We start from the raw sequence: 12,406 nt of genomic DNA on the forward strand, positions 1-12,406 counted from the left end.
TGGCTGTTTCCTCTGTGGGAATGCTCTTCCCATGGACATCTCCATGGAAAAATCTTTATTGCTTTCAAGTATTCGCTCAAATGCCACCTCTCCAATGAGGCGTACTGTCTTTTTGTCATTGTTAATCCTCACCCAAGGATATTTTTCCATTGGTTTTTTTCCAGAGAATGGTACGGAGGGGGTGAGACAGAGGAGAGAAATATCAATGTGAGAGACATGCCCTAACCAAGGCCAGGGATCAAGTCTGCAACTGAGGTACATGCCCTTGACTGGAATCGAACCCATAACCGTTCGGTCCACAAGCTGAACCTCTAACCACTAAGCCAAACAGGCCTACCATCTTTAACACTGCAACCCACTCCACCTCCAGCACTTCTGATATCCTTTCCTATCCTGCTTTTATTTTTCATGGCCAGCTTTTTTAACATTTGTTCATTCACTTCCTTAAAATGTCTACTGCTAATTCTGTTTCCTCCCACTAGAAATTAAGCTCCCCAAAGGCGGGTTACCTTTGTCTATCTTGTTCACTGACAAGGCCTGACATATAATGGACACTCCACAAATATTTATTGAAAAAATAAATGATTTAGATATCATTTGAAGTTTTAACATGCTGACCTGTATTTCTAAGAATTTCACTTTTATAAAATGGACTTTAACAGATTTTTTTACAGCCATGGCCATTGAAAATTACTCTATGAAAATATTCCTTCTACTTAAATGTACCTTCAACTTAGATGCTTAAAATACAAAACAGCCCTTGCTGGTTTTGCTCAGTGGTTAGAGCGTCAGCCCTTGGACTGAAGGGTCTCAGGTTTGATTGTGGTCAAGGGCACGTACCTCAGTTACAGGCCTGACCCAGCCCGGAGTGCGTGCGGGAGGCAACCAATTGATGTGTCTCTCAAGTCGACATTTCTCTCCTCCACCCCCCCACCGCCTCCCAACTCTCTGAAAAGCAATGGAAAAAATATCCTCAGACGAAGATTAAAAAAGCAAAAAACACACTCCCCCTTCCTGTTACCTCTGCTTTAGGTTTCCTATCTTCAACCTCTTGACTGACAGCGTCACCATCTTCTTCAGCATCACTTTTTTGCTTCTCTTCTAAGACAGAAGTCAAAGTAAAACAACTCAGCAAACCTTACACTTGTTTGGGGTAAGTAGACAATTAGCATTAGAATATAACTCGAGAGTCTAAAACAATCTTTACAGTAACTCGCTGAAGGGTTGCCCATCTCAGGGTCTCAGCGGAAAGCAGGGATTCTGGGATCCACCTCTTACCCAGTTTCTCTTCGCTGTCCTCCTCATCCGCCTTGTCCCTTTCTTCCTCCTTCTCTTCCTCCTCCTCCTTCACATCGGGCTGAGGAGCATCCGTCTTCTTGTACTCCACAGGGCTGGGCTGTTTCTGAAAGATTTCCCCACAGTACAACCATTTTGTTCACATTTTATATAGTACGTTATTATATAATTATTGAATGCCTATGAGCAAAGTTCTGTACCAGGCTGTGTGTACTAGGGTAGGTATATGGAAATGAGTAAGATGTACTCCATGCCCTCAGGAATCTTTTCTTGGGTGAGAGTGTGTGGGGTTTCAAGATAAAAGGAACAGTATAGCCCGGCCAGGTGTGGCTCAGGGGTTGAGCATCAACCTAGGATCCAGGAAATCGAGGTTAGATTCCCGGTCAGGGTACGTGCCCGGGTTGCGGGCTCAGTCCCCAGCAGGGCACGTGCAGGAGGCAACCAATCAATGACTCTCTCATCATTGATGTTTTTCTCTCTCTCTCTCCCTCTCCCTTCCTCTCTCTGAAATCAATAAACATACATTTAAAAAAAAAAAAAAAGGAAAAGTACAAAAGGGTCAGGCAGAACCATGCAGGTTTAAATAGTCATGGTGACTGAGGCCCACTGGCAGAATAGTGGTGGGGATAGGGCTGGAAAAGGCACTCTGGGGATCAGATTACAGAACATCTTGAATGCAAGGTGAAGCATAATTCTTATTTAGTATAAGTAGAGCCTAGACAAAATTTCATTTTATTTTCCATTGCATGTAACAAAGGCTGAACAAGAAAAACTAAAAAAGGCTGTTTTACCCCACATGTATTTGTGGGGGAGTGGGGGTAGGGAGGAACTGGTAATGACAAATCAATGATCAAATTATAAAGTGTATCAATAGAAACAGCTGTGCCAAGAGGAATAGGTTTATGCCCAGATGGCCAGATTTATATCTAAGTTTTTTGTTTCCCTCCTCGCCCCAAAGTTGCTGCCAAATATTAAGGACAGTGGCTTATAAATACTACTAGAAATGAAGGGGCTACAAATGCCACTCCCATCTGGGTACAATACTTGGCCACTAAGAGTAGTGAAAGAGGTTTCAGAAGTCAACATCAAATGTGGTCCAGTTACTACTAAGCTGCTACAAAGAAAACCTCAGGCAATATATCTTATTTTTTAATATCATAAGAGTTCTATCTAAAAGTGACTGAAAACCAAACCAAACCAATCCTCATACCTTTCCAGAACAGCAGAAGAGGATTACGAGAAACACAGGCAGCGCTACAGTCAAGACGTAGACCACCCAGAGCCATGGGCGCTCCTCAGCTGCCTCCAGCATCTGCCCCACTACACCTGGCTGAAAAACAAGACACGACTGATTTCAAGTTCTGGCTTCTGATGCCAAATATAGGCAGCAATGTTCCACTGTTCAATGACTACATGGTACTACTCAGGCTCCACCTTTTCCAAAGGGTTCAAGCCAAGATGTTCATATAGCAAAAAAAGGAAATAGGAGAAAATCCTCAATTTTCTTGTTCTCTATATCAAGGTGATTTCCCTTTCACAGGTATGAAAGCTGGCTTCTTAATCACCAGCTAAAGACTTAATTTCAGGAACCAGTGAATGAAGAATTTCTTGATCTTAATGCCCCTGGCTCTCTAATTCACAGCTCAGCCATATGACGAATTCTTTGAAAATTCCACATATTGGGTAAACCAACACTCAACATTTAAAAGAGTGCATTAAAATACACCCTGAATGGCAATTCTGTTAAATATATTTTAACACAATAAAAAAATCCTACACATAACACAAATAGATTATAAAGTCACTGCATTAGACTAAAGCAATCATGTCCAAAAACACCATATTTTGTCTTTAGTAGGCATAAGATCACTTTTTATGCCAATATTTCCAAACAAGGGAAAAGGCAAACCATAGATGATAGGTTTGTGCAAAAGTAGCAATTGCAGATATAAATGCACAAGAAACAAGCAAGCACAAACCTCAGCAGCTCCATCAGCAGCTTTCTTCAGACCCCATCCATCACTGGCCCAATCATCAACTACTCTTCGATCACCACAAATGATAAAGTTGTCAAAGAAAATGTCTGAGGTCATGGACCACAGTTCCAAACCAATAGCACTAAAAGGAGTCATTTTGAAAGGTTCTAGATCTTCAAAGAAATCTGGATTTGGTATTTTCCTGGGTTTCCAGATTCCCTAGAGAAAAATATTTAAAAAAATCATTTCAGATAATGATCAACTCAAATTTACAGTGACTCTAAATAAGAATTAAGATGAATTCTGCATGATAAATGGAGCTAAGTGCTGGCTCTGTGAAACTTAACTGAGTAACAGAAAGAAAATAAATGATACTGATGTTTTACACTCTGCCTCTAAGACATCTGAACTTCAACTACTTTCAATTTCTTTTATTTTTATTATTATTATTATATAAGTTTTAGGTGTACAACATAATTTGACAAATGTATTCACTACCAAGTGGTCACCCCGAAAGGCCTAATTACAACCCCTCACCACAGAATTGACCCCTTCACCTCTTTCTCCCCTCCCCCCCAACTACTTTTAATTTCTATTATACACAACATTCATCTAAACCAACACCTCACTGTGCCTGGCACATTCCAAAAGCCTCCACTCTCATCAACTAGTTTGCTAGCAGGAGTGGGAGCCTATGTTGGTACAGACTTCTTTAGTGGTGATTTAAAATGTAAATGATCTTCAACCAGCAATTTCACTTCTAAGTAACTACCTAGAGAAATAGTTACTACGTACACTAAGACATGCATAAGGATGATTACAGCATCAAGGATTCAAAAAAAAAAAAGGCAATCCACCTAAATGGCCATCAACAGAACAGCCAAAGTGTAGTTTTTTAAAGGGAAATTTTTAACTAATCTTATTGCCTGCACAATCAAAAATACCTACATCTTACATTTTAAAGTGTGACAAAGTGAAAATTAATGATTACAAATAATTTGACTAGAATAGAAACACAAGTGAGACCAGGGTCTGAGTGATTACATGCCCACAGTAAACGTGAAGCTTTAATAATGTCACTATCCGATTCTTATCATCTCATTTGAATTTCAGTCTTTTTCCAGTTGATAATACTGAGCTCAAGCAAGGAGCTGACTTGTGGTTGGGAATAACTCCTATCCCAGTCCTCTCTCCACCCCACCACAGACTACCAATCTGTATCTACTGCTGCAGCACCCCCTGCCACATGATAGAAGGGTACCCAAATAGCAAGTTTTCCATTTGTCTTTTCTTTGTTTTTAAACATAAGTTACAAAGCAATTATGAAAGCTCTTCTTTTCAGTTTCTAGCTTTATCTTTTCAACATTGAACACATTAAGTTCTCTCTCAATTTATGAAGTTAACTTTGTATTTCTATTGCTTGAAAATAGTGATCAACCTGGCAGCCTCGCTACAGACAAAACTTGTATCTGAACACAACCAGATCAATGAAGCACATTAAGAGGCACACACCTTGCCCTGGCCGGTCTGGCTCAGTTGATTAGGGCATCATCCCATGCACCAAGGTTGCCGGCTCAATCCCCGGCAGGGAGGTACCCGATTGATGTTTCTCTCTACTCCCCCCACCCCTAAGATCAGTAAAACATATCCTCAGGTGAGGATTAAAAAAGAGAGAGAAACACAGACCTGGTAGTTAGGGTTGTCAATCATGGGGGGCTTCCATTTGCCCTTATAATTAGGGTTATCAATCATAGGTCGCTGCCAGACGCCACACCCAGGGGCCGACTCACACTTAGGGTTGGCAATCTGAGGAGCCTCCCATTCTCCATCCATATCTTCATCCCTGTGGAGAAATAAACCAATTACAAATGGGGACTGTGAAGCAGGACTATGAACTGCCACCCCAGGGCTCCCCTGAAATCCCGTAGGAATGCTTTCACAGTGTCACACTATAGAGCACCATGCTGTTTCAACATTTCTAGTAACCACGGTTTCTCATGAGGGGTGTGTAAAAGATATAAAAAAATAATTAAATCGCCCTGGCCAGTGTTCTCAGTGGTTAGAGCTTTGGCCCCCACACCGAAGGGTCCGATTCCCGATCAAGGCATGTACTTGTGTTGCAGGTTTGCTCCCCGCCCCCGGTCAGGGATTGTGTGGGAGGTAATCAGTTGATGTGTTTCACATCAATGTTTCTCTCTCCTCCCCTCCCCTCCACTCTTTGAAAAGCAATGGAAAAAATATTCTCTGGTGAGGATTAACAAAAAATAAAATAAAATAATAATTAAACCTATTGAGCTCTACACTTAAGTTTGGGCACTCAGCTGTCTTTAAGTATAAACTTCTACTTCGATAAAAAAAACAGGTAATTGCCCTTTTCCCCAGCTGCCGGTAAGGTGCTCGGTTCTTCCAAGGAAGCTAAGGCCGCGTTGGGGTGAGGCCCTCACTTCATCTGGCGACTAGCACCACTCCCGGCAGCACCCGCCCACCACTCGCCCACACCATGGCTTGGGTCTCAGAGCTCGCCTGTGTCTACTTGGCCCTTATCCTGCACAACGATGAGGTGAAGGTGACGGAGGATAAGATCAATGCCCTCATTAAAGCAGCTGGTGTAAATGTTGAACCTTTCTGGCCAGGCTTGTTTGCAAAGGCTCTGGCCAATGTCACATTGGGAGCCTCATCTGCAATGTAGGGGCTGGTGGACCTGCCCCAGCAGCTACTGCTGCACCAGCAGGAGGTCCTGCCCCCTCCACCGCTGCTGCACCAGCTGAGGAGAAGAAAGTGGAAGCAAAGAAAGAAGAATCTGAGGAGTCTGATGATGACATGGGCTTTGGTCTTTTTGACTAAACCTTTTGTAACACATTCAATAAAAGGCTAATCTCTGTTAAAACAAAACAAACAAAACAAAACAAAACGAAAACACAGGTAATTAAGCTCAGCCAGCGTGGCTCAGCGGTTGAGCATCAACCTATGATCCAGGAGATCATGGTTTGATTCCCAGTCAGGGCACAGGCCTGAATTTCGGGCTCGGTCCCCAGTAGGGGGCATGTGGGAGGCAGCCGATCAATGACACTCTCATCATTGATGTTTCTATCTCTCCCTCTCCCTTCCTCTCTCTGAAATTAATAAAGACATATTTAAAAATTTTTTTTTAAAAAGAAGGTAATTAAAAATTAACTGAAGCCTTTACCAATCCTCTGGCTTTTCCGCATCTGGATCAGCTACATATTCGGGCTCATCATCTAACCAGCCTTCCGGCTTTGTGGCTTCTTCATCGGGAATTTTAGCAGGGGCATCTTCATCCCTTAAACACAAAAGCAAAAGCCAATTATGACAACAATGGCCAGAGAATCACAATGTGGTCCCCTTTGTGAATCTGAAGCAGGGCAATCTAAAAATATTTAGGTCTTATTTAATCTCAAAACTTAAAATTTTTCTAGAAATTATTTGCAAATCACATATCTGATAAGGGCCTAGTCTCCAGAATATATCAAGAACTCTTACAACTCAGTAATGAAAAGACAACCCCATTAAAAAAATGGCAAAAATTTTAAACATATACAAATGGCCAATAAGCACACAATAAAGATGTTCAACATCATTAGCCATCAGGGAAATGCAAACAAAACCCATAATAAGATACCACTTCACAGCCACAAGGATGGCTATAATAAAAAAGACTGACAAAAACAAGTGGTGAGACTGTGGAGAAAGTAAAACCCACATACATTGCTGGTGAAAAGGCAAAATGGTGCAGTGCTTTGGAAAATAGTTTGACAATTCCTCAAAAAAGAGTTACCATATGACCTAGCAATTCCTCTCATAAGTATATATTAAAGAGAAATAAAAATGTATATCCACCCAAAAACCTATACAAGGATGTCCATAGATGCATTAGTCATAATCCATAGCCAAAAAGGGAAAACAACCTAAATGTCAATCAACTAAGATATGGATAAATAAAATTGGTATTATCTATACTATGGAACATTATTCCGTAATAAAAAGAAATGAAGCACTGATACATGCTCCAAAATGGATGACCCTTGACAACATTATGGTAAGTTAAAGAAGCCAGCACAAAAGGTCACGTATTTTATTATTCTATGGCCAGAATGGGCAAAGCCATAGAGACAGTAGGGAATGTTGTCTGGCCGGCGTGGCTCAGCAGCTGAGTATCGATTTATGATCCAGGAGATCACGGTTTGATTCCCGGTTGGGGCACATGCCTGGGTTGTGGGCTCGATTCCCAGTGGGGGGCATGCAGGAGGCAGCCTATCAATGATTCTCTCATCATTGATGTTTCTTTCTCTCTCTCTTCTCTCTCTCCCTGAAATCAATAAAGACATATTTAAAAATAATAATAAAGTAGGGAATGTAGAAATAGGGAGTAACTGCTTATTGGGGATGGATTTCTTCGGGATGATAAAATGCTTCTGGAATTAGATAGTGGTGATGGTGGCACATACTAAACAGCTAAACTGTACAATTTAAAAGGGTAGATTTGTCCTGGCCAGTGTGACTTAGTTGGAGCGTCGTCCCACAAACGAAAAGGTCTCGGGTTTAATTCCCGGTCAGGGCACATACCCAGGTTGCAGGTTCAATCTCCAGTCAGGGTACGTACAGGAGGCAACCAATGTTTCTCTCTCACATGGATGTGTCTCTTTCTTTCTCCCTCTTCCCTCCTCTATTTCTAAAATCAGTAAAAAAACATATCCTTGGATGAGGATTAAAAAAATAGTAAATTTTTTTTTTTAAAGCCAGGCCTAGAGCATCATCCTGTGCACTGAAAGGTTTGCTGGTTCGATTCTGGGTCAAGTGTGTATGGGAGGCAAATGATCGATGTTTTTCTTTCTCTCTCTCCCTCTCTCTCTCTGAGCATGTCCTTGGGTGAGGATTAAAAAATAAAAGTGAATAAATAAAAGGGTTGATTTTAGTGTGTTAATTATACCTCAGTTACTTCTAAAATAAAAGTTCGCCGAGAAGTACCAACTTTCAGTTTCATGCAGTTGCTGAAAGATGGTGTCACTTTAGTTGGTAAGCAAAGACATCATCCATCCTTGATCATATTTTTGAACTATGCTTAGTTTTAAATTAATTGTGAGAGAACCTGAATTTGTACAACATTCAGCTGACACTTATAAGCAGAACACTCACACCCTCTTCTCCAAAATAAAACAGATAAGGAATATAATATTAACAACAAGGCTGAGTCCAAATCTAATGTTCACCAAATACATAAGAAAACTTGGAATTTACACCAGTGCAGCAAAAGTCCAGGAACCCATACCTTAATTTAAGGGAGGAAAAACACCAACTGTAATTTCACAGCTAAGCTTAACGGGAGACTTTTACAAACGGAAGATCAGCTTTATTATTTCTCTTTGTTCCCTTTCTGACATTTCCAAAAGCCAGTTTTCATTTCTCATCACTCTCTAGTTTGTACCCTACACAAAAGGCCATATATACTCAACTTCCCTCATACGTGTTGAGCTCACTCCTGCTCTACTTCTACCCATGATGTGCTTCTTTAACCAGGAATATCATTTCCTATCTTTACCACTTAGTTAATTCTTACTCCTCTTTCAAGTCTCAATTTGATTGGCACTGCTCCAAGGAACCACCCTGAATTAGGTATACCTGGTGTTCTGGGTCACCAAGTAACACCTACTATTAGACCACTCACCATATGCATCCCAATTTCATTTACCTGCTGAACTGGGAGCTGTGTGGGCAGCTCATGTCCTTGTGGCTTTGTATTCCACTGCCCAGCACAAAGCACAGATCTCTTTTGTTTTATTTAAATAGAAAAAAGATTATTTTTCAAATTAAAATTTAAAATCGGAGGACTCAAGCTTTCATTGTGAATTCCCAGAAGCATTTGATAGGCCAAGCCAAGAGAACTGAGGTTTTGACAAAAAGTAACCTTGTCAGCACAAAAAAAACTCATCCATTTCAGAGTTTTGTGGTTTGTAAAATGGTATAAGGCCCCCTTTCAGCTACAGTAGTCTATGTTTTCCTTATCATTTTAATTGTATCATAGATTATTAAAATTATCAGATCTAAACTAACATTCATTTGTTCAAGCCACGTGGAATATACAAAATGCTCCACTGCACTCAAACACTCACCAGTCATCTGGTTTGACAGCATCAGGATCTGGTATTTTCGGTCTTTCATCCCAATCCTCAGGTTTCCGGTCTTCTGGATCCTCAATTTCACGTGAAGGATTTACAGGAGGAGTCATGTCATTTAGGAGATTTCCACTGTTCACAAGAGATTGGTCCACTAATATTTCAAAACTATTATCTGGATTCAAGACTAAAAAAAATTAAATGCAATTTTAAAAAGTTAACTAACCACTCATTATTCTCAAGCTCTCTTTACCACAACTGAAAAGATAACATAACAGAAAGCAGAAGCATGAAGTAAAGACCTCAGGCAACAAAGTCAGAACATGATCTTGGGGCCCTGGGCAAGTTAATCCTTCTGTAAATCAGAAAAGCTAGTTCCTCAGATTTTTTGTAATTAAAACAGATGATATATACAATTGAAAACACCACCATGGCTGGTTTGGCTGAGTGGATAGAGCGTTGGCCCATCGAATGAAGGGTCCCGGGTTCAATTCCAGCCAAGGGCACGTACTTCAGTTGCAGGTTCCATTCCCGGCCCTGGTCGGGGCGAGTGCAGGAGGCGACCAATCAATGTCTCTCTCACACTGATGTTTCTCTCTCTCTCCCTTCCACTCTCTCTGAAAAGCAATGGGAAAAATACTCTTGAATGAGGATTAAAAAATAATTTAAAACACCAAAAGACTTCATTTATGGACATTAAAACATTAAAAAACAACAACAAAAAAAAGGTAGATAAATTAACACAATATTGGTCTGACACAAATGGCTACACACCAGTCAATAGGCAAATGAGTTTATTATAACCACCCCCAGTAAAGGTCCATTGCCTCACTTGACTTGGTATCACCACCATCAAGGTTACCCAAATTTCAAGTTACACAAACCTTTTATTTATTAAGCCATATATCTACTCGTGACTGTACTTTTGGAGTCCAATGGAGAATTTAAAAAACCCCACAATTTTAAATCGATAAATCTTTCTTTTTTAAAAAAATCTTCAACCAAGGATATTTTTTCCGTTGCTTTTCCGCGTGGGGGAAGATAGAAACATCAATGTGAGAGAGACACATCAGTTGGTTGCCTCCCACATGCACCCTAACCAGGGCCAGGGATCAAGCCTGCAACTGAGGTATGCATCCTTGGTTGGAATCAAACCCAGTATCTTCAGTCTGCGGGCCAACACTCTAACCACTGAGCCAAAACCAGCAGGATCATAAAGGTTTCTTAAGTGTCATTACACTTCAAGCCTGCATCTCACACCTGCATGTCTAATTGGCAACTGACCGGGTCACAGCACATCCAGAATACTATGGAAGACAATGGTGTACTATGCTCCTGTTCCCAAAGATAACTAAGTTAGCAATGTTATCAATGATATGTAGTCTCATGGAAAGATTCCTGCACTTTTGTGAAGTTAAGAGAGCAAGTGCAACATAGGTTACTTTCAATAAAAATTTTTTATCTGTGCTTATTATACACATACATGTGTTTATTCACAAATGGTCAATACATATCACAATCTTGTTATTTCAGATAATTCTAAATGTCTTCATTTCTTCTGAATTTCTATATATCTGAATATGTATTACTTTTGAAATAAAGAGAAAAGGTTATTATATTCTTTAAGAAAAGAGGCATGTGTATATGTGATCTCAAATGAGGGGAAAAGCTTCATTAAAATAAATATCCCATTCTAATATCCAAATGATTAAATTCAATTGTTCAGGTGTTGGAGCATCCAAGCAAATTTCAACTAAAAGATAATTTGAAAACACTGAGCATACATATATTTCTATTATACGTTCTATTACTTAACATTTTATCAACAAGAAAATAAACAAAAGGCTGGAAGTGAGGGCATTAGCAAAGGAGTTCCTTATGGGACATAAAAGCTTATTCTCAACCCTGCCCAGCTGGCATGCGTCAGTGGTTGAGCACCAACCTATGATTCAGGAGATCGCAGTTCGATTCTCAATCAGGGCACATGCCCGGGTTATAGGCTTGATCCCCAGTGGGGGGCGTGCAGGAGGCAGCTGATCAATGACTCTCATTTATGTTTCTCTCTCTCTCTCCCTCTCCCTCCCTCTCTCTGAAATTGGTAAAAACATATTAATTTAAAAAAACCCTAATTGTCAATTCAAACTATGGAAAAGAAGCTTCTTACTGTGCTGAAATATTAAGTTCATTTCACTTCTAAGTAACTAAGTCAATAGAGACTCTTGCCTGCAGGCTTAGGTCTTCTCTAGTTATATAATGAATGACAAATCTGTAGTGCCATAAAACCCCCAAATTAATGGTCTTTCTTACTTAATGTATAAAGGTGTGTTTTCTTATCAGTAAAATAGGTCTTCAGATCTGCATCTGGCCTCTTAGCGTGCTTTTCTTCGTATACACCCGTTTTGGGGTTTTTGTGACGGAAGATGAAGTGCAATTTATAGTCTTCTCCACATTTATCGGGACCAAACATGATTGTATAAGGGGTCTTGTCATGGAACTGGTCCTTCAGAAACAAAAATGGATTATTTTAAGTAAATCAAAGTGTTAAAGCAACTTTTCAAAAGTGTGATATTTCTTCTTATAAAATCCCAAACAAATTAGTGTCACATTAAAAGAAAAGCTGAATATGTGACAGCATGGAAGGACCTAGAGGGTATTATGCTAAGTGAAATTAAGTCAGACAGAGAAACACTTATCATGATTCCACTTACATGTGGAATCTAAAGAACAAAAACAAACAAAACAAAAACAGACTCATTGATACAGAGAACAAACTAATGGTTGCCAGACGGAAGGCGGTTTAGGGAGTTGGGTGAAAAAGGTAAAGGGATTAAGTACAAATTGGTAGTTACAAAACAGTCACAGGGATGTAAAGTATAGCACTGGGAACATAGGCAATAATACTGTAATAACTTTGTATGGTATCAGGTGAGTACTAGACTTATTGGGAGGGATTCAATTTGAAAATTCTATAAATGTCTAACCACTATGCAGTGCACCTGAAAC

The 12,406-nt window shown here is 40.0% G+C and overlaps 1 protein-coding gene and 1 pseudogene across 1 annotated transcript in view; one reads left to right on the top strand and one right to left on the bottom strand.

The window, feature by feature from the left end:
• The window catches only part of CANX (calnexin), a 33,535-nt gene that overhangs the window by 2,914 nt on the left and 18,215 nt on the right, over nucleotides 1–12,406 (bottom strand). The window contains exons 7-14 of the mRNA XM_016201502.2: nucleotides 11,711–11,903; nucleotides 9,401–9,590; nucleotides 6,460–6,573; nucleotides 4,959–5,115; nucleotides 3,276–3,491; nucleotides 2,507–2,626; nucleotides 1,279–1,402; nucleotides 1,022–1,101 (exon numbers count right to left, since the gene is read on the bottom strand). Of these exons, the coding sequence (XP_016056988.2) occupies nucleotides 1,022–1,101; nucleotides 1,279–1,402; nucleotides 2,507–2,626; nucleotides 3,276–3,491; nucleotides 4,959–5,115; nucleotides 6,460–6,573; nucleotides 9,401–9,590; nucleotides 11,711–11,903 (1,194 nt within the window). The remainder of the gene's footprint in view (nucleotides 1–1,021; nucleotides 1,102–1,278; nucleotides 1,403–2,506; nucleotides 2,627–3,275; nucleotides 3,492–4,958; nucleotides 5,116–6,459; nucleotides 6,574–9,400; nucleotides 9,591–11,710; nucleotides 11,904–12,406) is intronic.
• On the top strand, nucleotides 5,773–6,176 carry LOC107528429 (large ribosomal subunit protein P1 pseudogene; annotated as a pseudogene).

Source organism: Miniopterus natalensis, chromosome 4 (genome assembly GCF_054644295.1).
Source record: "Miniopterus natalensis isolate mMinNat1 chromosome 4, mMinNat1.hap1, whole genome shotgun sequence".
Classification (NCBI taxonomy): Eukaryota; Metazoa; Chordata; class Mammalia; order Chiroptera; family Miniopteridae; genus Miniopterus; species Miniopterus natalensis.